The following is a 24841-nucleotide window of genomic DNA, read 5'->3' as shown; positions in this document are numbered from 1 at the left end:
TCTGCGTAATCTCTTTCCATCTTTCCTCCTAGGAGAAAGCCTCAATTGGATACCAACTTCTTTAACAGCTTTTTGGACTCACTGCAAGCACAAGAGAGGTTTTTATCCCCCTCCCCCCCCCATTCAGAATTCAATAATGCTTTTATTTTCAAAGTTTGCATTCGCTTTTTAAGAAAATATATGACACGCACACATAGCTGCAGATATTACTATCATTAAGAAGTGTTAGGTAGAGGTAACGTGGTTCATTCATTCCTGCGCTGCACAAGTATTTGTTGTCCTGAGCCAGGCCTGTTCTAAAGCCCTTTTCCTGGTGGGGCTGGGGGGGGGGGGGGCTGGATTTGGGGATCGGTTTTTTCTGGGGGGGCGGGGAGGGCGCAGACCTGTCCACCAAGGTCTCCTCTCGTCCAGGGGTGGTAACTGTGGGATGGGGGTGTGGGAGGTGTCCACGGGCCGGAGGTCCCGGGACGCGGCCCGGGCGGTGGCTGGGCCCGGCGGCCCGCGGCTCCTCCTCCTCTTCCTCCGCGGAGGCTGACGTGGAGGCCACCGCGCGGGCGGCCGCGGGCGGCGGCGGCGGCGGCGGAGCGGCGGCGCTGGGCCTCCCGGGTTGCGCGGGGCGGGAGACGGAGGCGGCGGAGGCGGAGGCGGAGAGGAAGGCGTCCGAGGAGCCGGCCTGCGCATGGAGGAAGAGGAGGAGGCCATGGACGGCGATCGCACCGAGAGCGACTGGCAGGGGCTGGTGAGCGAGGTGAGGCCGGGGCGCGGGCCGCGCGCGGGGTGCGGGCGCGGGGTGCGGGCGCGGGGCGCGGGCGCAGCGCCCGGATGCAGTCCGCGCCCCCAGCCCCGGTGCGTGCGTGGTCCCTCCCGCCCTGGCGGGGCCGTGGGGACGCCCCCCTCAGCCCCGGCTCCGGTCCCCCCGCGCCAGCGGGTGCCAGCCTTTGGGGAGGGGCCTCTCCCGGAGGCCGGAGAGGCCGGGCCGCCCGAGGATCCGGGAAGGGAGGGAGTCAAGCCCCACCTGCCGCGGGCTCCCCGCAGTTTTGGAGACCAGCGATTGGACGCGTGGGGCTGAGACGGGTAGGTGTGGCCTGGGGGTGTCGGGGGAGGGGGATCCCGGCCTCTGTGAACACCTTGGGACCCCCCCCCCCCGACCTGTAGGAGAGGTGGGGGAGGGGGGAGTACCCGAGTCCTCGCAGCACTGGACACACCGGACACCCACTGGACACCCACTGGACACCACCCTTGTGGTGCATTGTGCACCTGCCGTGTGTCAGCCGGTGCACCTCTGTGTCCAGGAAGCGGTTTGGTCTGTGCAACACACACTCCTTGCAGCCCTGGCTTTTGTGATGAGGTATACAGGGGCCTGCTCCTAAGCCACTCCTCCAGCTGCTTGACTCTCTAGGCTCCAGAGAGGCTGTGGACTTCTCCACAGAGGAGTTTCCCTGCCCCCCACCCCTCCCAGGTAAGCCCCACCCTCCTGCGTGTCCCTACCGTGTTAGCTGGCAGCTCCCCGTGTCACCTGGCTACTTAGGGTCCATTGTGTGCAGAGCAATGGTAGAGCTGGTAGAGCTACTATGCCCCAGTGTACTGTGTTTACTTTTGGTCTAGCAGTTGATAGCTTTCCTAACATATGGCTTAGGACACGTTGTTTAACAAGCCCAGCTCCGTCTCCGCCAGCTGTCCAGCTTAATGTCAACGGATAGATCAGCCAGGGACCTTGTCTCTGGACCCATCACGAATTATACTTAGTAGATAGGGAGGTTGGATCTGTTCACTCTGAATTAGCAATAGAATAGTCATCATTTCAACAAGTAGGTATCCAATGTCCATTTTACTAGGTTCTTGGAATTTTATGGTCAGCAAGACAGACAGCCTCCTTCTTCTTCCTCCCCAGAACTCATGAGGCTTAATGGTGCAGACTAGGAAGAGAGTCACACAATAAACAATAAGAACTTGCTAAATTATGTAGGATGTTCCTTAAGGATGCCTGGAGGTGAGGCCGCCTCTGCCTTGACTGGCCACAGTCCTTGCTGGGCTGTGGTTTTTCTGGTTTGTTTTAGCTGTCCATTCCCATTGCCTACACACAGAGCTGGCAGCAGTAGGTGATCAATAAATGTTCCTTGAATCGGGAAATGGGCTTTTCAAGAGTTGCCCTTCCCATACCAATTGAATTTCTCTAATATAGAGGAATGTGCTGTCCACAAACATTCACTGAAGACCTGGAATTTGGATGACACACAGACAGGGGTGAAGGGAATGGGACAAGGAATTCAACTTGCTCTCTGCCTTCTGGTGATTTCCTCAATGCATCCTCCATGCTAAACGTTTTACCATAAAGTAGCTATGTACTTCCCTTAGGTGTCTTGAATCTCATAGTGATAATCATTTGACATGGCCAATACGGATAAGTCTCATTGACATAGTCTCATACAGACAAGAGAACTGTGGCCCATGCAGGCTGAGAAACTTGCTCAGAGCCCTACAGCTGGTAAGTGAAGGAAGCCGGACATGAACCCTAATCTCTCTGGTTCTAAAGCCTTAATTGATAACACTAGTCACTATATTGTTGCTTTTGGCTCATATGTCAATATCTTCCACTAGACAACATGTTCCTCAAGGCAAGGGACCATCTTTAAGTCTACAGCAACTGGATCGGCTTTCTCAAAGGATGGCCTATAGGTCATCTATGTCGGTGTCATTTGGGGTACCTGTGAAAAATGACAATTTCTGAGTCTCTTTTTAAATCCACTGTAGTGGATTAAATGGGTCCACAAACTCCCCATAGATATGTCAAGTAGTGACTACTAGTTCTGGTGCTGAGTTCCTTTATTTGGAAATAGAGTTGTTGCAGAAATCATTAAGTTAAGAGACTGACAATGAAATCAGATTTAAGGTGGATCCTAATCAAAGGCCTGTTGACTTTGTAAGAGAAGGGAAGGAGATTTGAGACTCAGGCAGAAGGCTATGGGAAGACAGAGACATAGAAAAGATGGAGGTTGAGGTTGGAGTGGTGCAGCCACCAGCCAATGAATGCCAGTCTCAGAACATGAGAAGCTGGAAGAGGCCTGAACCAGAGTCTCACTTGGAGCCTCCAGGAGAAATCTACCCTGCTGAGGCCTTCCTTTTGGACTTCTGACTTCCATCACTGTGGGAGAATCCATTTCTATTGTGTGAGGCTCCTAGTTTGTGGCAGTTAGTTTATATATCTCCCACTGCTGGACAGGGAGGATGGTGTGGTCCCATAGCTGTCTCCCTCACAGGCATAGCCATCCAAGGGAATCACCTGACCATCTGTATGGCAGCTTCCATAATCCAGTTATATGTGCCAGGTCTGATACCCAGCCAAATAGGATTCAAGGAAGAATATAGTCAGTGGCTGGTGGTGTTACTCAGTGATTTGGGGACCCAGTGGAGGGAACTGGGGAAGGTCTCATCACACCTCTGATCAGGGATGACTGGGTTCTGTTTCTGCAGTTTCCAGTTTCTACCTCCAATGTGGGGTCCTTGCTCCATTGGTATTTGTGCCTGGAGCCTTGAGTTGTCCATCCATTTGCTTCCTCTGCTGGCTTCTAGGATGCAGTTTTCATTTAGAATGAGCCTGCCGTAGTCAGGTTTATTTTCACACTTTTAGTTCAAGCTAAAATGATAGCCTTTGAGACGTAGGCCCTGAAGTAAAGAGGCCCAAGTTGAGCAGGCACGGAGTTCTGGCCTGTGTTGGGTTAAGGTGAAGATTCACTTTTAGGTCTCAGTTGTTGACTCTGACTCAGAGTATGTATGTGTGTGTGTATATACATATACATTTTAAATATATATATGTTTAAATTTTCTTTTTGTTAGGCTGGGGGGGGGGCTTGAACTCAGGGCTTAGGCGCTGTCTCTGAGCTCTTTTGCTCAAGACTAGCTAGCGCTCTACCACTTTGAGCCACAGTTCCACTTCCGGTTTCCTGGTGGTTAATTGGAAATAAGAGTCTCATGGATTTTCCTGCCCAGGCTGACTCTCTGAACCATGACCCTCATATCTCAGCCTCCTGAGTAGCTAGGATTACAGGCATGAGCCATCAGCCCAGATAATCGGAGACATGGGGGCAAGTCATGGCTCTATCCTGGTTTGGTACAAATGACCATAAAGCCAATGTGGAATGGCTAAGATCAGAGGGACTTTGTTTATTCACTGAGGTGGGCTGAATTGTGCCCCCCAAAGATGTGTTCAAAGCCTCCCCTGAACACTTGTGGACACAGCCTTGTCTTTGCAGATATGATTGAGTCAGGATGAGGTCCTATTGGGCAGGCTATCACCCAGTGATTGGCATCTTAAGACGAGGGGAATGTGAGCACACACATTATGTGAGGATGCAGAAGGAGGATGGCCTAGTGATGATGAGCAGAGGTTGGAGTTATTGGCTGCAAGTCAAGAACCCCAAAGACTGCAGCAGCCCTCAGCACCAGGGAAAGGCAAGGATACGTTCAGTTCTAGAGCTCTATCAGGGAGCAGGGCCTCCTGGAACCTTGATTTTGGACTCGTAACTTCCTGGTCTATGAGAAGATTGGTTTGGTGGCTTGAGTGGCTTTTCACTATGTGGTAATGTAGTATAGTTAACCCTAGTTAGCGTCATCATTCTAACATTAGGGGGATCTTTGAGCACAGCCAGATTCAACATTCAAATGATTAATTCTTTTTTAGACCAGGAATGATGGTGCATACCTATAATCCCAGCTACTCAGGCAGTAGAGGTAAGAGGATTGCACTCTGGAGTCTGGCAACCGGCAAAAGCATGGAACTCTGTCTCAAAATTAAATCAGCACATGGGTAGTGATGCAGCTCACATGGCAGAGTGTCCTCCTAGCAAGTCAACCCCTAGTATTAAAAAATAAAGGACAGGTTTTCTCCATCATTGAGTCTGCTTGATTCCTGACTTGTCTCAGTCTTCCATTCTTTCAAGTCCAGAGGGAAAGACAAAATCCTGTCTAACAGATTCCATACAACCCCGAGGATACCCTATTCCAAACCCTTTAGAATACTCACCTGGCCTGCAAGAAATGGCAGTGACCTCATCACCTTAGGCCTGAGACTGATCTGCGCTCTGCCCAGGCTCCCTAGAGAGTGGGGGTGGGCAGATCCCCAAATAAAACGGAAGGTTGTTTTCCAGAAGAGGAGGAGTGAGTGTCGAGGCAATCACTGCACTGAGAAACTTCTGTGTTTTCTCACCTTTAAGCAGAACAATTGAAGTACCCACCTCACAAGTGCTCTCTGAGAGGGTCAGACAAAGCACGGCTGTTCCATGCTGAGCCCTCTGCCAGGTGGGTGGATACTAGGACAGGAACACAAACCTGAGGACACCAGCTCTGGTAGATCGGGAATGACGTTGCCTCTCTTTTGCTCTGAAACTCTGATTCTGACGGGCTTCAAGGTCTCCGTTGTAGGAGTGGTGGAATTAACCTTCCCTTGAACTTGTATTTGAATTTTGCCTCTTATGGACTGGGTCATGGGCAGGGATCATCATATTTTCCTTATTTCAGACCATTATGTGGTTCCTCGTCACTCGCAGTCACTGTTGTGCACTCCCTGGCTCCCTCTACATCCCCAGCCTCCTGACATTTGGTGAATGGACTGATGGGTTACTCTTCTTTGCTCTGGACAAGGAATACTTTGCTCTTCCCTAAGGTGGTGGAAAGGCTTATCCATATTTTAGATTTGAATTACTTCAGGGCTCGTGCACTGCTGGGTCATTCTGATCCCTAGGAAACCTTGGGAAGCGATTGTATGCTTGTCTGCATAGATTCATCACCCAATACCCACCTGGAACCAAGCAATTGAGGATTGTTTCTTCCTAAGAAAGGTTTTTTCCTTGACTCAGGATAGAATTTAGGGATTCACACTTGCTAGGCCAGTGCTCTGTCGCTTGGGTCACACTTCGTTCCAGTCCTTTGGCTTTTAGTTTGTGTTTTGGGTAGGGTCTCACACCTTTACCTGGTCAGTCTGATTGTAGCTCTTTTTCCTCTGTCTCCTGACTAGCCAGAATTGTGGATATCTACATCATGCCTGGTAGATGAGTGTATTTGTGGGAGTAAAGTCTAAGATAAGTGCTCCTGAGGTGTCATGGTTTAATTAAGATCAATGTGGTGTGTGTCTGTCATGTGACATTATGTCTGTCATGTGATGTGGTGGTGGTCTGGGTGGGAGGAGGTCCTGCTCCAGGAGTCATTTCGGGACTCAAGGTTCTGCCTGTTCTGCTCCCTTCTGCCTCTGGTGTGGTCCTCATCTGTCTGGTTAACTTAGGTTGCTGTTACCTTTGTGTTCTGGCCAGAGGGAAGGGAAAAGAGGGAGTCCATAGCAAGTCCAGTCATCCAACGGTTACCTCTAGCTATGAGGGAGACGAGAAAATGTAATCTTCACCTGTGTGTGATTAACTTACTATTGGGAGGGTTCTTCTAAGAAGTAAGATCTACACGACCATCAAGGGAAGACTGAATGCTGTCAAAATTAAAAATTACTTGCCTATGAAAGAGTCTTAAAAAATGAATAGAGGAACCCCTGTCTGGGAAAGAGTATGTACAGAATATTTAACTTGTATCCAGACTATGTAAAGAACTCTTATAACTCAACAATAGAAATTAATCTAATTATTAAAATGGGCCAGTTGTAAGTAGACATTGTACTGCAGAAGAGATTTGGATGGCATCTAAACTCCCCAGCAAATGCTCACTGCCATCAGTCAGGGAAATGTGAATTGGACCACAGAACTACAACATGCCTATAAGAAAATCGGCAAACAGACGAGTTCTTCGCCATTGCTGAAGGGAACAGAAAATGGTAGTCACTTTTTAAAACTGAAATTTTCTTCAATTAGGTTATACCAGTAATCTCATCTTTTCTGCCCCCATCAGTCTTCTCAATTTCTCCTTTGGCAGAAATCAAACCTTTATGTATTTCGTGGTTGTCTATCTTTCTACCAGATCCCCAAAGTCTTACACTCTTGGGAGTAGAGACTCAAAGTTGTTCATTGATAATCTTAGACCTTAGTGCTGTGCCTTGGGTCGTAGGTACTCAGTTAAGTGCAGAGTATATGAACACATGGAAATTAGAAAGAGTGAAGAGCTAAGTGAATAGAACACCAGAATGCATAGGGTGGCTATGGGAAACATCTTAATGGAAGACCCCACAGGACTCCATAGCCAGCCAGCTTGGGAAGACAGAATACAGTGAATGGCCCTTGGCGGGTGGCTGGAGCCTGGTGAAGGTGAGATGGCAGGAGGTAGGGGTAACATACTCTTGAGAAGAGGGCATGTTTTGTATAGAACTCTATATTGTTCAGAGTTGCCAGGAACACTTTGACTCTTGCAAGGCAAGCTTAGTTCTCGCTGGGAGCATTTCTGATGAGCAGCTATCCTCATTGTGGCAGGCTAATTTCAGAGTAAGTTTATTAAAATTAGCGTGTGGGGGAAAGTGAGTACACTGCTATTTTTAACTAATGGGATTCATGTTCTCTCCTGTGTAGGGAACTTCGCATATGTGCTTCTAAATTTGACAATTTCTACTCTTATTAGGTTGAAAAAAAATTAACTTAGTGAGTTTTCACATTGAATAAAATACATTGGCTGAAAGATTAGAAGAGGACTTTGGCTACTCCTTGAATAAATGACCAGAGTAAATGACATTCCTTACTCACTATCTGGTTGTGCACTGATCTGGGGCTTTGGATGTCTCACAGAGGAGATCATTGCTTAGGTGAGAAACTCCTCGTCCTCCTGGCACCATGGGTAGGTAGGAGATTCTGGTTCTCAGGAAACACAGACTGGTTTGGATATGAAGTATTCCCCAAAGGACTCGTGCATTGAAGGCTTGGCTCCAGCCACTGAAAATAACGATAGCAAGGTGATTGGACCATGAGAACTCCAACCTGATCAGTGGGTTAGTGCATGGGTGGACTCATAACCTGATGCTGTTATTGGGAGATGATGAAAACAACATGTGATTTTGGAGTGTTGTATCTGGTCTCCAGACCTTTCCTCTTCTTTTTTTTTTTTTTTTTTTGGGTCCGGTTGTGGGGCCTGAACTCTGGGCCTGGGCGCTGTCCCTCAGCTCTTCAGCTCAAGCCTAGTGCTCTACCACTTGAGCCACAGTGCCACTTCCGGCTTTTTTCTTTTTGCTTATGTGGTGCTGAGGAATCGAACCCAGGGCCTCAAGCATGCAAGGCAAGCACTCTACCACTGAGCCACCTTCCCAGCCCCTCCTCCTCTTCTTTATATCCTGGCCTCCATGAGGTGAACCACACTCTCTGTTACCCTACCCTTCTGCCATATTGTCTCTTGCTTCACCATAGGCCTCAAAGCAATGGATCCAGCTGACCATGGACTGAAACTTCTGAAAGCATGAGCCAACGTAAACCTCTCCTCCTTTTAAATGGTTTATAGCAGGCATTTTGACATGGTAGTGAAAGGCTAACACACAAACCTGTGGTTGTTTTCTATTTCACGTCTTCACCTCGTTTAATCTGATTTCATTACCTTCAGCTATTTTATTGTAACACACATCCTAATTTTGTTCACAATATCAGATCTTCATATAGCCAGTCTGTGTTCTGTACACATTGCCAGCTAAACCACCTTCAAAACAAAGGAACTAACATTTTTTAAAAATTTATTTTCTTGTAAAGATGCTGTACAGAGAGGTTATGGTTACATCAGTAAGGTAATGAGTACATTTCTTTTTTTTAATACATTTATTTACACTCTTCATCCAATTTCACATGTTGAAATCCTATCTTTTTGCTTATGTGGTGCTGAGGAATCGAACCCAGGGCCTCATGCATGCAAGGCAAATGCTCTACCTCTGAGCCACCTTCCCAGCCCCATGAGTACATTTCTTGTCGGGCATTGTTACCGCCTCTTTTTTCTCCCACTATCCTTCCCTCTCCTACCTCCCTCTGAACTAACATTTTTCACAGGGTTCTTTTACTCAGAAATCTTTAGTGGCTCCTCATTACCTGTATTGACCCTCTTTCTGTCAGCCTGTCTGCCTGCCTGCCTGCTTGCCTGTCTGTTTGTCTTAGAGTGTATGTGTGTGTACCAGTACTGGGACTTGAACTCAGAGCTTTACAATCTTGCTCAGCTTTCTTGCTCACTGCTAGCACTCTACCACTTGAGCCATGCATTTTTTTCCTGGTTAATAGGGCTTTTATTTTGCCTACGATGGTATTGATCCTCTAGGTCTCAGCCTCCTGAGTAGCTAGGATTACAGGCAGGAGCTACCAGCCCCCAGCTGTCTACTGTCTTTTTGCCCCTCTCTTAAATTGGCTGCTTCAGCCAAACCGATTATACATGCATTCTGGTTCCTTCCTTATTCTCACATGCTTACCTCATCGGGTAAGTTGTCCACTTCCTCCTGGCTGCAGCTGAGAACACACATACCTCTTAAAATAATCTATGACCACCTGCTCTTCTCTCTGTTCTTGTTTAGCTTACCCTAAAGCACTGATCAGTTAGCACTTACCTGCAGCTTAGGAGAGGAAGGAGCTATCCCTGAGTCTGGACAAGAGTTCCTGCAAAGCTAGTGAGCTCCTCTCTCATGGGATGGAGTTGTGGCTACCAGGGGAGGGGCAGGAAACAGCAATTCTGGAGAAAAGAGGTTTTGTGCCGTGGCTTCAGAGAAGCAGAGCTTGAGACAGGGACCCAGCATGACAATCTCTTTCTCCAGGATTCATATAGAATTTACTATAACTCCCAATTTTCCTTCCTCTGTTCTTCCACATTGGAATGATTGCATCTGATATTTTTCAGGCAAAGGCTGTGGGTGGGAAAACATTTAGTTAAAAAGAGCATCTTTCTCAGTGATCAGCTGAAGTCCTAGATTCAATAATCCATTCTGCTGTTACTATTTTGGTGATCCCACACACATGGAATGTCTTTACTGAGAGAAATACTCAAGCCTTGATATTACCTGCATCAGCAATGACTGTTTTTGGGGATGCTCTCATGTAATGTCACATCTTGTGGATGTCCATGCAGAAGAGTAGACCCAACAACACACCTTGCTGTTGTATAAACACAATCTTGATTAGTGGTGAAGGTAGAGGTGATGATACTGATGGACAAATACATTGTATTCAGCATTGTCTTGTGGCCCATGGGTGATTTGTAGCCATTGAGGGTTTTGCTGTCTGTCTAGAAAGTCACGATCTACTCAAGTCAGTCATTACAGCCTTTGGTTACCACATTGGCTACAGAGATGGGCCTGGATGGAGGCCTGCCTTATGATTACAATTGAATTTGTTCTCTGAAAACTTCAGTGGTTTGAATGACCTCCCTATGTTCCAGGATGAATCTCTAGCTGGCTTTTTGTTACACGTTGGTTCTGAACTGATACTTCTTCTTGAGGAAAATCTGTTGCCAATTAGTAATATCTGGAGAGAGTGGAAAGAAAGTTAAGCATGATGAAGATGAAGCCAGGAGCAAATTAGCAGTGCTCAGAGAAATATGAAGAGAGTATACAAAGAGTGAAAAGTCAGCTTCCAGCCTTAGGCTTCAGCTAGGTACACCTTCATCCGTAGGCAGAAATTGAAGGCTCAAGTGGCCCTTTAGCAATGTCTCTGAGGTTCCCATCCAGAGAGTAGGATAGTAATGTTTGTGATTGGTTCAAAGCTTGGCAGCTGAGGCTAAGAGCTGCACTTGTGTGCATAATGAAGGTGGTGATGGATTTGCGTGGCTGATTTCAACATCTCAAGTTGTGAATGCCTGTCATGTGGGACAGATGGGGATGGAACACCTCCTTGCTGTGCATCTGACACAAGTATCAGAGGTTGGGAGTTGCTGTTCTCACACATGCGCAGTCTTGATGGAGTCTGTCTCTGGTGCTCTGGTCTTCTCTGGAACTCCTCATCCCAGCAAGAGATGGATGGATGGATGGTATTTTTCAGAAAGGCCAGATCTGCTGACATCCTCATGAATAATTGATTTTTTTTCAGGAGGGCACAGACATGGCTCTCTGTGATGATCATATTGGTGCTGTTAGAATCAGAGTAGCTCAGTTTTACCTTAGGATTCATCTGTGCATCCGATGGGATATTTATGACAGGCCTGAGTTCAATCTCACCATTGCCTCTTGGAAGTGGCCATATTTTTGTTACTGTTTTCATTTCATTTTTGAAGAAGATCTTAGAGCTTTATTATCTTCCTTTCTAAAAAGGGGGTAATAGTGTCTCCCTTTGGGAATGGTAACAGGATTAATGATTGATGGATAGGGAGTGCCTGAATGATCGGTGGGCACTGAGGAATCTCCCATGGTTATTTAATCGTCGTTTACAGGTAAGGAAAGCTAAGCAGAGGACAGGAGGGGCTCTTATGGTCCCCTGGGCAGGTGGTGGCTGTGAAACCCACATGGCTCACTTGACATCCTGGGTTCCAGGGCTAGCTCTGCACATAGGGCCTCTTTAGCAGGAGCATGGTACCAGGTCCTCTACCTGTGTCATTGATAGATCTGAAAGGGGGTGCTGGGGCTCATGGTATTAGGTGTTATAAGGGCTTTTTTTTTTTGAGATAGGTCTCACTACATAGCCTAGGCTGGTCTTGAACTCATAATCTTCCTGTCTCAAGGGCCTTAAGTGCTGGGATTACACGTTTGCATCAGCGCCTTTAGAGTTCACCCTTTCTTTTCTGTATCAGAGAAAAACAAATCATAGCAATTAAAGCTTTTGAATTTAATCTGAGCAAAATGTATTGAACACACGCCGCCTTTTGACTTCTGTCAAGCCCGTAGGAAATTCCCTGTGCAGCTCAGTGGAGCTTTCATCCCAGCCCACAGGAGGTAGACCAGCGACTCCACCGCGCCGTCCCACGCATGACTGCTAGATAGAACTGGAGTATGCGAGGGTCAGTATGACAGCAGCTGTCACTATAGGCGTCATGTCCCAGGTTCCCAGAAGCCTGGATGGGTATGGGTAGATTGTGTGTGTGTGTGTGTGTGTGTGTGTGTGTGTGTGTGTGTGAGAGAGAGAGAGAGAGTGCAAGAGAGCACACCAGTTCTGGGACTTGAACCAGGGCTGAGTGCTGTCCTTTAGCTTTTTTACTCAAGGCTGATGCTTAGTCCCTTGAGCTATATCTCTACTCCTGGTCTTTTGCTGGTTAATTGGAGATAAGAGTCTGTTAGATTTTTCTGCCTGGCTGGCTTAGAACTGGGATCCTCAGATCTCAGCCTCCTGAGTAGCTAGGATTATGAACTATGGGCACCTGGCTGCAGAGGTAGTTTGACTGCAGCATGGTGAGCATGTGATGTTTTTGTTTGCCTTACCATCAGTATCTCAGCCCAAGGCAATTTATACTCAGGCCAGAGCAACTTCTCTAGGCAAGCAGTGATTTTTAAAAAAAAATACATGCTGTCTTCAGCAAAGGAGAAGGGGTTTCGTGATCTATTTCTGACTGGCAGAAGAACTCATCTTCCTTCCTTGCATCCCTCCTCATTCTTGTAGGCCTGAGAGGATCAGGCACACACCATCTAGAGTAGGTGGAGGCTGAGGCGGTTGGGCAAAAGAGCGAGTTGAAATAAGGGAGAAGAATTGAGACAGATTCTCAGGCAAGACTTTGTTATTCACAACTTCAGTTAACCAAGACAGGCAGTGAATCTCACATTTCCTCCAGCTATTGCAGTTCACATTATAAACTCTTCCAATTACCTGAAATCTCACTTAAGTTAAATTTCAGCACATCCCCTGGGGCATTCAAGTAATCAAAGTTTGCCTGTCGAAGTCATACCGGAGAGGGGAAAATGGGATGGTGAGTCTGAGATAGGGATAGATCATAAAAAAAAAGTTAAAAAAAGTCATCTTAGAGAATGGCATTAGAATCATTAAACAGCCAGCTTGGAAATGCTAGTGTCATCTGGAAGTTACAGAGGCGAACACAGATTGCCCAGAGGTCTCTGCTGAGTGTTAGAGGATGGGCGTAGAGGAGGGCAGAAAAGTCTGGAAGCCTAATGGGGTGGCTGGAATTGCTTCAAGAGGATGTCAGCTAAATACACAGTAGTGTGGAGCTGGCCCACGTGGCATTTCCCATAGTGTATGCGCAGACTCACTTCTGCAGAGGTTAGCTATGCCTGGATTTCCCAGCCCTGAACATTTACAGATGACAGTGGGGAATGGGACCATATGATGGCAAAAGACAAAATACAAATGACATTGTGAATTGTCTGGGAGCTCTTTGGCACCTTGTCTGGAATCTTAACTGGGATCTCCTCTGCTAAGTGTAGTGCTAAAATGGAACGTGGTTATTAATGCATAATAGTAACTGATGGGTGTTACTGAAAAATGTAAATAGGTCTGTATACCTAAATCAATCACTCAGTTGTTAGTCAGTCAGTCCATCCACACATCCATCCACCCATCCATCCATCCATCCATCCATCCACCCACCCACCCACCCACCCATCCATCCATCTACTGGGAACTAAAATGAATTTATGTTTATAAGACACATTGAGCACTTATATAAGGTCTTGAATTTTTTGCCATGAGCTGTCTCAGACAGTGATTTCTTTCAGGCTTCAGAACTTAGAAGACTTTTCTTTCCATGCTTTTTATGAACTATTAGTAAATGTTACTTGTACACAGGGGGTTTACTGTGGTGTTTCCATATATGCAAATGTATTCTGTTCATCTCTCCCACTCTTCTTCCCCTTCTTGGAACAATTTCAACAAGTTTCTTTGTTGTATTTTCATTGTTGAGTCTAATTTTTCACTTCACTGCCCTCTCACCATTCACTCTTCTTCTAATTTTTTTGCCTGTCCTGGGCTTGAACTCAGGGCCTGGACACTGTCTCTGTGCCTCTTTGTGCTCAAGGCTAGCACTTTTCCACTTGAGCCAAGTACCACTTCCAGCTTTCTCTGAGTAGTTTATTGGAGATAAGAGTTTCACGGACTTTCCTGACTGCATCTGGCTTTCCACCGAGAGCCTCTGATCTCAGCCTCTTGAGTAGCGAGGATTGCAGACATGAGCCACCGGTGCCCGACTCGTGAACTCTTCTTTCATCCTCTTCTTGATCATACCTGCCCATAAGCAGAACCTATTTTGCATTCCTGCCCTTGGATTTTTTGGGGTTAAATTCTGCATATGAGAGAGAATAAACAGCATTTGACTTTCTCTTAATGTGATGAGCACTAGTTCCTTCCATTTTCCTGCAAATGGCTTAAGTTCATTCTTTGTGACAGAATGATGCACAATTGTGCTTGTGTAGACAGATCACATTTTCTTTTTCTGTTCTTTGGTTGATGGGCACCAAGGCTGATTCCATATTTTGGGCTATTGTAAATAGTACTACAAATAAACTTAGGTACGCAGGTAACCTGACTGTATGTTGGCTTACATTCCTTTGGATATATGCCCAGGAGTGGCATAACAGGATCATATGGTGGGTCTATCTTTAGTTTTTGAGTAACTGCCAAACTGATTTACATAGTCATTGCTTATATCACCACTAACAGTGTATGAGATCTCTTCGCCTACCTTCCTCCCATCTTGCTATCATTCATTGTGGTTTATTTTCTTGAGGGTGGACATTCTGACTTGGGTGAGATGAAGTTTCAGTGAGAACACTAAAGATTTTTGTTAAAGAATGGCAGGACTTGCTTAATGTTCTCAAAGAGACAGAATCTGGACTAGGCAGCTGTGTATGCATATGCAGAAGAGGGGCCCTGTGACTGCCTGGCAGAGGTCACGAGGAAGAATTAAGCAGGGCTTCTGGAGCTGGCTGGTTTGAGTGGAAGAAGTTGCTTGTTGCATTGAAAGGTGGGTTAGGGAGGAAGAGGTCAGAGACAGAGTGGATGGTGACTAAGTGTGTTGTCTGCTTTCTATCAAACAGCTGAGGTAGTTGATGTATAAAGAGAAAAAGTTGTGGAATGTTGGTGGCTTGTTGCTATAATCCTAGCTTCCTGGGTGTCAATGATCTGAGAATTGTCATTGGAAGCTAGCCCAGGCAGAAAAGTCCATAAGGCTCCTACCTCCAATTAATCAGCAAAGAGCTAGTGATAGAAGTGGGGTAGAGCATCACCTTGAGTGAAAAAGCCAAGCAAGAATGTGAGACCCTGTGTTCAAGGCCCAGTATGAGACAGAGAGATGGGGAGCAGGGAGAAGAAAAAGAAGAAGAAGCCAAAGAAGAAAAAGGAAGAAGAGGAGGAAGAAGTGAAAGAGGAGGAAGAGGAGGAGGAGGAGGAGGAGAGGAGGAAAGGAAGGAAGGAAGGAAGAGAGAGAGGAAGAGAGGGATTAATTATATTGGCTGATAGTTTTGGAGGTTTCAGTCCATGTTTGGTTGGTCCTATAGCTTTTGGGCCCGTGCAAAGGCACACATCTTGGCATGAGTGTGTATGTGAGTTGGAGCAAAACCATTTGCTCTGTGGTCAGGACTAGAAAGGGATAAAGGAAGAAGCTGTCCCTTTAAAGGATATTACCCTGCCCATCCATGACCTAATACCTCTCACTAGGCCCCACCTCTTAAAGGAGCCATAGCCTTTCCACAGTACCACTGCAGAGAGGAGTTTTCAACACATTGCTGGACATTGAAGAGCCCTCTATGGCACCAGGGAAGGAAGAGCCTCTAACAAACAAGTGAGGCTGTAATTGAGAAGATTCTAAATTATTTTTGAACATGACCTTCAGCCATGTGTGTTCATCATGACGTGAGAAGCCTTTCTGGGCCAACAAGAGCTAACTTGATCCCATCTGTCAAGATAGCAAAGGACCACTAGTCATTGCTGGGCCAAGAGGGTCACTTGTCAGAGAGATACTCCCCTGACAGCCAGCCACCTACCTCTCTCACCAGCAGCTATCTGGCCATAAAGCCATTCAGATAGTAATGTAGTATGTCAGATAGTCATTTAATTATTATGGTCTTCCCTGTAGCAATTATGATTTGCTTTATTGCAGATAACAGAAAAGAATGTAGAATAAAGCCACTAACGGCAAAAACTGTGGGTTCAGGTTCTTCAGATGAGATGCGCAAGGCTCTCTTCATGAATTAACATGAGTTATGAGTTCTACTTCAGAAATGTAATTGAAATGCAATTCCGGAGAAATCTATTTTTGAGTGGATAATAAAAATATTTCATGATATCTAGTATACATGCCAGAAACTGGGCATATTTTATGGAGTTGGTTCCATTCCCATCTCATTGAGTGCTCGGTGTATTTTGTGTGGTTGTTTTCCTTTTTTCACTTGGGATGGGTGCCCCCACCTGCGGCTGGGGAGGTCTACAAGGAGTGTTCCTGCAGCTCTCCTTGCATGACTCATGTGTATCTATGTGTGATCAAAGGTTCAGAGTTAATCTAAATGAAAGAGATTATTATTATTGTTGTTGTTGTTGTTGTTGAATGATCACCATTTCTTTTTCAACTTTATTCATGAACCACAAGAAGAGAAACTTTAGAAAGGTAGAGAGATAAACTCAGTAGAATAGATTCTTCCTTGGTTGATGAGGTAAACATTTCATATGTTCTCACTTCCCAACATTCCATTTTCTTCCTCAGAGAGCACCTGAAAGAGTATTAGTTCTGGATGCAGCAAAAGACAGTGGAGAGGTGTTCTCTGCCCAGGCAAGGGATGGCATGTAATAGGCTCTAGGCCTATAGGCTCTAGGCCTATTGGAGACAAGGAAGTTGAACTAAGAGGAGTTCAGCCATTCAGCAGCCCTCTGATCTGACTTTCCCTGCAGTGGGGACTGATGGTTCCAGGTCTTGTCTCCAGTGTCTAAAATTCCCCATGTTAACTTTCTCTCTTCCCACTGTGACTACCAGAACTGATATCTTTCTTGGTATAAGCCCGAGTTTAAATCATCTGTTACTGTTGCTTACCACCAAAGACTCCTAGTTGCAGGCTAGAGGTGTGAGTCAAGTGGTAGAACACCTGCCTAGCAAGTGTGAGGCCCTTCGTCCAAACCTCAATACTTGAAACAAAAGTCCTAATTTTGATATACTGATAACAATTGGACTCTGCAGCTTACTACCTCTGCAATGAAGGACAATTCACTTCCTTGGACTTCAATGTCTTTATCTCTGAAGCAGGGCCGTTCTCATGGTCTATTTGGAGGAAAGCGCAGCATTCAAATGTGACGTTTCCAGGAGAGAACTTAGCATAGTTCAGAACATAGGGATGCTCACTGCATAGTGTCTGTACGGTTATTGTTATCACCAAATCCTTATCATCTTATTGCTCTCAACAATACCTGGCACACAGTCTGCATCAGAACAACCCATTTCTTCACTCCTTCCTTTTTCTTCTAAACAAATCAGATCCCTTTCCTGAGGTCAGAGGGAAGAGCAAAACTCCATGGTCCCTTCTCCACACGTGAACTAGATGAGTAGAATTATACTTTGAAGATAAAAGTAAAGCATAAGGAGAATAAATATGGACCTCTGGGCATTGCCCAAAAGACTAGAAAGTGGGGTATTGTTCTGAGTTTACTTGCTCAGCCCAGCCCTTTGGAGTATGGTCATGCTGCCACGTGGCCTGCTGATAGGATTGTTTCTGATACCGCCTGCTGTGGCCCCAGCTAACTCCAGGCATGCATCTGGGTGCCTGGGGTAGCACTCTGCCTAACAATACAGCATGAGAAGGCATGCAGACCACCTTAAGGCACAGCAGAGCCCGGTGCTCTTTGTGGGGGTGTGGCAGAGCAGGTCACACAGCTGGGTGTCCTGTGTAGGGTCTCCTGGTGGCCCGGAAACACACTGCTCTTTGTGGGCTGCTGGGTGTCAACTTTTGTCTGTGCTGCACACCTGTTATTATTCCCTGCTGGGATGTCAGGATGGATTTCTCTGCAAGAGGATTCTGTAGGATACTCCAGAGATGATGGTAGAGCTCCTCACCCCGGGATAATCAAATCTGAGCTCTCAGCGCATGTGCATTCCTGTTTCATCTGTCCAGTCTTCTCTTTAGCTTTTCCTTCCACCCTGGCCACAGTCCCTGACTGTCCTACCAGGCAGCCGAATGTTGTGCTGGGCTACAGCTGTTTTTCCTTTTCCCGCTCCATCTGTCCCCAAATGTGTGTCCGCTCTCCCTGCCCCGTAGGTGTGTTTCCAGGTCACATTCCTCTCACGTGTTGAACACTTCTTTGCCAAGCTGATCCCACTTATTGCCATCAGTTATTATTGTCTGCTCTTTATTACAAAATCACTAGTCACTATTCTAAGTTCATGGATGTGCTTTTTACTTCCTGATTGTGAATTGGTAGGCATTTGGTAGCAGGAAAGTTTGTAACTCAGAGTGAGATGAATCCTTAGTTTCTGACTGACTTTTGAATCCTGCTAGCCAGCCTGGGGAAGTCCATTCTGAGTGCCAGTTTCTCCATTTATAGCACGAAGTCCTGGCTAGATGGTTTGTGATGGCTCCTCTGATACAGGGCTTGGGAACCTGGAGACCAGGGGCAGTATCACACATACCACATGGCCTATTGTGGTTGTCTCATGCAGTGTGTACGTGTGTCTGTTGTACATAATGCATGCACATACATTCTTATTTTACATTCATTCTATGTGTATTAGGTATATATACATAAACACAGCAAGAGAATATTGAGTCAATTTCTACACAATCTCACTGTTATATAGCATCATACCTTATATATGTGCATATGCTTGATATACATAACTACATATGGTATATCTATGATACATATGCGGTATAGCTATTACTATGTATGTGTATATATGTGTATCCATCCATCCATCTATCCATCATCTATCACCTGTTTATCTAAGAGTGATCACACATGAGCTGTGTATCAGCACTGGGGAATCTGTAATGAATAAAACCATTTCTACTGTTATAGAGAAGTAGCGATCAAGGTCAAATAGCCCATACACGAAAGACAGTAAAAACCAGTTAAGGGGATTGATACTCAGAGAGGGACAAGGTTTCTGAGAAGGAAACAGAGCACACACAGGTATGAAAGAAGTCAGGAAAGAAACCAAGCAATAAGAACAAGAGGAATGGCCCTACAAAGGCCCTGTGGTGGGACTTCAGTACATTCCTTTGAGCTTCGCATTCACCTCTGGGAGTGTCTTATTAAAATATGATTTTACACAAAACAAGAAGCATGTTGAACTGCTAACGATTTATTTGGTGTGAATGTGGAATAATGAACAGAGCTTAGAATGTGTGGTGGAAACTTCTAGCTTGAGCCGACATTGTGAGTTAAGGAAAAGACACCTAACCTCTGGAAATCTCAGCTGTTTTCCTGAGAAAATGGGGGAAATGGTGGGTCTCTACCTGCTATGGTGTTGACCAGGAAATAATGTCCGTAACAGTGGTTTGTTTGCTGTAAATAAATACTATAACAATAATGTGTTTGGCTTCTACAAACAGTTCACAGTGTTTTAACCTCTCACACTGCATTTCTCTTTCCCAGGGGCTCAGAGGGGGTGGGGCCAGCTTTACTTAATAGAGTTGTATCTCGGTCCAGAGAAAGAGCTAATGGTATCCATGATGGAAGGATAGTTAGATTCGTTTGGTTTTCAGATAGATACTTACGCTTTCCCTCCCAAGACCAGCCTCAAACTGTGACCCTTCTCCTCCTGAGTAGCTGGGATTATGGCTATGTACCACTGTTCCTCGCTCACAAGGGTGGCTTTCAAATAAATGTCAGGTTCTTTCTCTAAAAGGCTTTGGTTCCAGAAATGCTTCAGATTTTGGGGAGTCTGAAGTGATAAATATACCAAATATTCTATATCACTGTCCAACAGCAAAACTGGCGGTAGCAGCCTGTGACAAAACACTGATTTTTTTTTTTTTTGTCATACCTAGGATAAAGATCATAAGTACTCATCAACTCAGGTGGCTAACCAGATAGGAAAATATATTAGAATGGAACTCTGCTCTTCAGACCTGGGACCATGGGGCCTTCATGTAGGCCTCTGGACCTAGTTTCCACCAGAAACAGCAAACCTAGAAGCAAGCAGATTGGTTAGCACCTTTCACAGCTGTGAATCCTGGGCACAGATCTCAGTTCCTCACTTTACAGTGTCCCCACACAATTGGCATTTTCTTTCCTCAAATTCAAAGGCACCCTGCATTGGTTGGGGGTCTGAATTTGAATCTGACAAGTTGGAAGGACAAAGGTGACCTTGTCCCTTTCTGCCACTGATGCCCAGGGCAGTGACAGTGGGGCTGCTGATCACAGAAAAGAACTGGAGGACAGGGTAGCTCCGTTGAATTGTATGTAAATGGTATTTTTTTCCTTTATTCCTGTGAAATCTCTATACTTCTCTGGGGACATTGCTGTTGAGGATTGTGAGACTCTCTGATATTTGCTCCTTGGGGATTTTCCCTCTTGAAAAATCACTGTGGTACCAAAACTATTTTGCCCCCATGAAGACGATGTCCAAATCTCAAAATCTAGGATGTTTTAAGACAGGATTCCAACCTCATTATTGCCAGGAATAAAGTTCATCCAAGGTAAAGCGTCCTCTCAGAATTGAAATCCATCTCAGAATGGCTTTTCTTTCTCCTTTGTTTTTTAAAGCTAAGCAATTACCTTTTTTTTTTTTAATGAAAAAAAAAAAGTGCAAATGCTCCAACCTCTCTTTTCTCCCCTTTCATTTATTTGAAATTGAACTTAACAAAGTCAGTTCCGAGCAAGCACTATATATGAGTAATGCTTTTTGTCCATAAAGGAGCACTGACTGCCATGGTCTGGGAATGCTGACTCCGTCTGCTTTGTGTGAGTATCCACAATGACAGAACGCCCATGTCACAGGGGATAATGAAACTATAAATTGTTTTCACGAATGCTCTCAATTTGGGTTTTTACGGGACAAATTCAAAAGGTATTTAGTGCCACATTTCCCATAGGTGAATAACAGCAGATGGTGTCATTTATCCGGTGGAAGTGGAGTCCGAGGCTGGGCTCAGGCCAGCCAGTGTAGGTGACTGATTGGCAGGGGAGAATGGTTGCTGGTGCAGGGCAGTGGGGCTGAGGACAGGCCTGAGCTCCAGCTTTTGGGGAATCACTCAAAGTACAACTAAAATACTTAGCTCTGAAGATCGGTATCTAGGTGGTAGTTGTCGGCATTGAATCATGGAAGTTGGGCATATCAGGCTGAGCTAGTGAGAAAATTCCTGAGTCAAAAAACAAAAAACAAAAACATTGATAACTGGGCACTGGTGGCTCACACCTATAATCATAGCTATCCTAGATCTGAGGATCATAATGGGAAGCTAGTCTGGGCAGGAAAATCTATAGAGACTTACCTCCAGTTAACCACCAACAAGCCAGACATGGACTTATAGCTCAAGAGATAGAGTGCTAGCCTTGAGCAAAAGAAGCTCAAGGACAGTGTCTAGGCCCTGAGTTTAAGCCCTAGGACCAACACACACACACACACACACACACACACACACACACACACACACACACACACACACACACACACGGAGAGGGATGGTGGGTGAATACAGTTGTAATACGCAATGTATATATGTGAACATTGAACTTGGCAATGCACGTGAATGGGTGGAGTTGGGAGAGATGGGAGCATGGTGGAAAGGTGACACTAATCAAGATACAGTGTACTCTGAAACTGACACGTTGAATTAAAACCCCTGTGCACAATTACTTAAAGATAATTAAAAAAACCCCAAACATTGCTGGGTTTTCTGGGCAAGAGTAATTGAGTGTAGTGGTTTCTAGCTCAATTCAATTATTTTGCTTTACATTTTGGGGTTATTTTTAAAATTACAAGAGTCTTATGGATTTATCTCAGAAAATTAAAAAAAACAAACAGAAAAATTTCAAAATGTTGAGCAAAATGTTTTTTTTACCAAGAGATCATTATTAGCAATATGTTTGCAAACATTTTTATTCAGTGTCTTTATGCAATATATTTTAATAAAATGTGTGTGTGTGTGTGTGTGTATGTGTGTGTGTGTATGTGTGTGTGTGTGTGTATGTGTGTGTGTGTGTGTATGTGTGTGTGTGTGTATGTGTGTGTGTGTGTGTGTGTGTGTGTGTGTGTGTGTGTGTATGTGTGTGTGTGTGTGTGTGTGTGTGTGTGTGTGTGTGTGTGTGGTGTGTGTGTGTGTGTGTGCCAGTACTAGGACTTGATCTCAGGACCTCACACTCTTGCTTGGCTTTTTCATTCAAGGCTGACGCTCTACATGTACTTCTGGCTTTTTGGTGGTTAAGTGAAAATAAGAGTCTCATTGACTTTGTTGTCTAGGCTAGCTACAAAGTTTAATCCTCAGATCTCAGCCTCCTGAGTAGCTAGGATTATAGGTATGAGCCACCAGCACTTGCCTAAATTTTATTTTTTCTGGATGTTTACAATTTTTAAAGCAAAACTTGAGCCTAGCTTTCTTATTAACTGATTTATATAGTTTAAAAATATCCTTTAAAAAAAAACGTACTGATAAAGTGAATTATTTGATTTGTCCCTGTTTGTGAAATTTCATGACCATCTAAAGTTGTGGTTCTGACCTTGGGGGAATGTGCATCAGACACTGTAGCAGACTTTATGTACTAGCAAGTATTCCCTACTACATGGTCCCTAAGCAGAAAAAGGACAGGGGTTGGGTTAGAGGTGTGGCTCAGTGGTAGAGTGCCTGCCCAGCAAGTTCCAAGGTCCTGAGTTCAAACTCCAGTACTGCCAAAAAAATAGTCCAGCATGAAGCCTGTGTGTATTGAGTGAAGGTTGGTGGGCCCTTTCTGACCTGTTGCTGGATGTGTTGGATCCACAGTATCTGGTGTGTAAACGAAAGCTGGAGAGCAAGAAGGAGGCCCTGCTGATCCTCTCCAAGGAGCTGGACACCTGCCAGCAGGAGAGGGACCAATACAAACTCATGGCCAATCAGCTCCGAGAGCGCCACCAGTCCCTGAAGAAGAAGTACCGAGAGCTGATCGTACGTATTTCCTCATACAGCGCTGCCATCCCTCCATGCAGATGGAACTGGGGTGGGGGTGGGGGGCAATGATTGCATACAGACATTCCACAAGTGTGAAAGTGAAGACATGAAGTCATCCATTTCCTCCAAACCCAGGCCTACCCCAGGCCCACCCCAGGGAGCATGAATGCTTCCAGACTGCTTTTTCTGTCCTGGAATAGACACAGGGCTGTGATTGTGCATGTGTGGGTGTGAGTGTGTGCATGTGTGTGAACTGTTTCTTTGTTCATTGATTTGAATCTAACATAGGACCTCATGCATGCTAGGCAAATGCTCTGGCACTGAGCTATATCCTCATGCCTGTTTTTTTTCTTTCTTTCTTATTTTATTTTGAGACAGGGCCTCACTGAGTTGCTGAATCTGACCTTAAACTCATGATCTCCTCCTCCCTCCCCGCACCCCCCCCAAAGCCCATCTTAGCCTCCCAAAGAGCTGGGATTGCAGACATGTGTCCAACTCATCCCCCCTTCCTGCCCCCCCTTTTAAGTGCAGACACTATTGCTCACTTTTCCTTCTTGAGGTGAGGTCACTGTATTTCCCTGGAGTAGAACTAGAACAGAAACATTCTTTAGGCTCAAATAATGCAGAATTCTGCATGGGAGCAGCATCTAAATTAGGGAGCATTGTCTCACTCACTTCAAGTGTTCATATCTCCCAAATGGCACAAAAGGAAAGAACTTCAGTTCCTGAAAGGCAAGAAGTCCTACAGGTCTGGCTGTTCTCAACGTTGCTTGATTTTGAACAAATCCTATTATGTTCCCTTTCCGTGTGTGTGTGTGTGTGTGTGTGTGTGTGTGTGTGTGTGTGTGTGTGTGTGAGTGAATCAGTCACTGTTTCTTTGGTTCTATTTAAAAGAGGAACCCCAGCCAAATGAACTATTACTTTAGATTAGGCTGTGCTCAGAAACGATTTTGATCAATCTCAGGGTCTTTTTAAAGGTTGCATCGATTTAGAAAATATGTAAATTTGGTCCTAATTAAAAGTGATTCCCAAGGCAGGAGTGGGGAGCCTCCAGCTCACGGATGATATAACGTCTGTGAAGTCATTTGGTCTGACCCTGCCAAGGCAACCAAGGCAGGTCAATAAATCAAGGTGGTGTGTTGTTTTCTTTTTTTCAAATAGCGATGTAAATTTATATTGAGTGAATCATAATAATAGTGTGAAATTTGAGGGCAAGCAAGGAACATCCAGAAGAAAGGTTCCCCATCCCTACTAGGGGGTTCTCCAAAGTCATTCTGGTTCAGTTCCAGTTAACTTCTTAACAGGACACTTGAGCTTGCTTCTCCACATTGCTTGCAGGATGGTGAGGATGGGTTGGAGAGATTCATAGTTTAAACACATATAGTGAACTGCAGTATTTGTTTCTCCATAGGATGGAGACCCATCACTTCCCCCTGAGAAGAGGAAGCAGGTAAGACTTACTCCTGGTCTCTGATGACTATTGGATGAGGGTAATTGTTGACTGACAGCAATGGAAGCAACAGGGAATCCCTCAATGAACACAGCGTACTCCTCATTTCCCAGAGTCCTTTGTGTTGGTGGAACACAACAGAGATTCTGATGGTGAAGAGGGGAGGGGAGGCAGCCCAGTCTAGCAGGTGACCTCGTCCCTTTGTCCTCTGTGGATTCTGTTGGCAAACTTGGAGTGGAAAGAGTGGAGTGGAGCAGCTTGGCTGTTTAGAAGCTGTGTACTCTTCTGCTCTTTGATCCTTTCATTCAGACTTAAACCCATCTTCCATCAAAACTCGGAGTTTACTTTAATTCTGTGCGTGGCAGCCGTCATTATTTACTGACATCTATTTTTTCTCAGATCCTCATATATCCATGTTTGGCTTCTGAACTCAGAAGTGTTGTTCCATTGAGCTTCCTGTATAGTTTTGTGGTTATGATGCATTATTTTAACTCTTTCTACTTTACATTACTTTAATA

General features: G+C 45.4%; 1 protein-coding gene across 3 annotated transcripts in view; it reads left to right on the top strand.

Moving 5' to 3' along the window:
• Nucleotides 1–527: 527 nt before the first annotated feature.
• Nucleotides 528–24841, top strand: part of Ccdc149 (coiled-coil domain containing 149) — an 89425-nt gene continuing 65111 nt past the window's right edge. For 2 of the 3 annotated variants that reach the window (XR_006146878.1, XM_042674744.1), the window contains exons 1-3: nucleotides 631–748; nucleotides 22709–22870; nucleotides 24285–24323. Coding sequence is in view for 2 of the 3 variants with exons in the window: in XM_042674744.1 (XP_042530678.1) it covers nucleotides 680–748; nucleotides 22709–22870; nucleotides 24285–24323 (270 nt within the window). In the remaining variant the exon portion in view is untranslated. Of the gene's footprint in view, nucleotides 749–22708; nucleotides 22871–24284; nucleotides 24324–24841 lie in introns of all 3 variants that reach the window. The other variant, XM_042674743.1, reaches the window with a different exon arrangement.

Source organism: Dipodomys spectabilis, unplaced genomic scaffold (genome assembly GCF_019054845.1).
Source record: "Dipodomys spectabilis isolate Male_0828 unplaced genomic scaffold, ASM1905484v1 ptg000021l, whole genome shotgun sequence".
Classification (NCBI taxonomy): domain Eukaryota; kingdom Metazoa; phylum Chordata; class Mammalia; order Rodentia; family Heteromyidae; genus Dipodomys; species Dipodomys spectabilis.
This window is presented reverse-complemented; position numbering and strand designations above follow the sequence as displayed.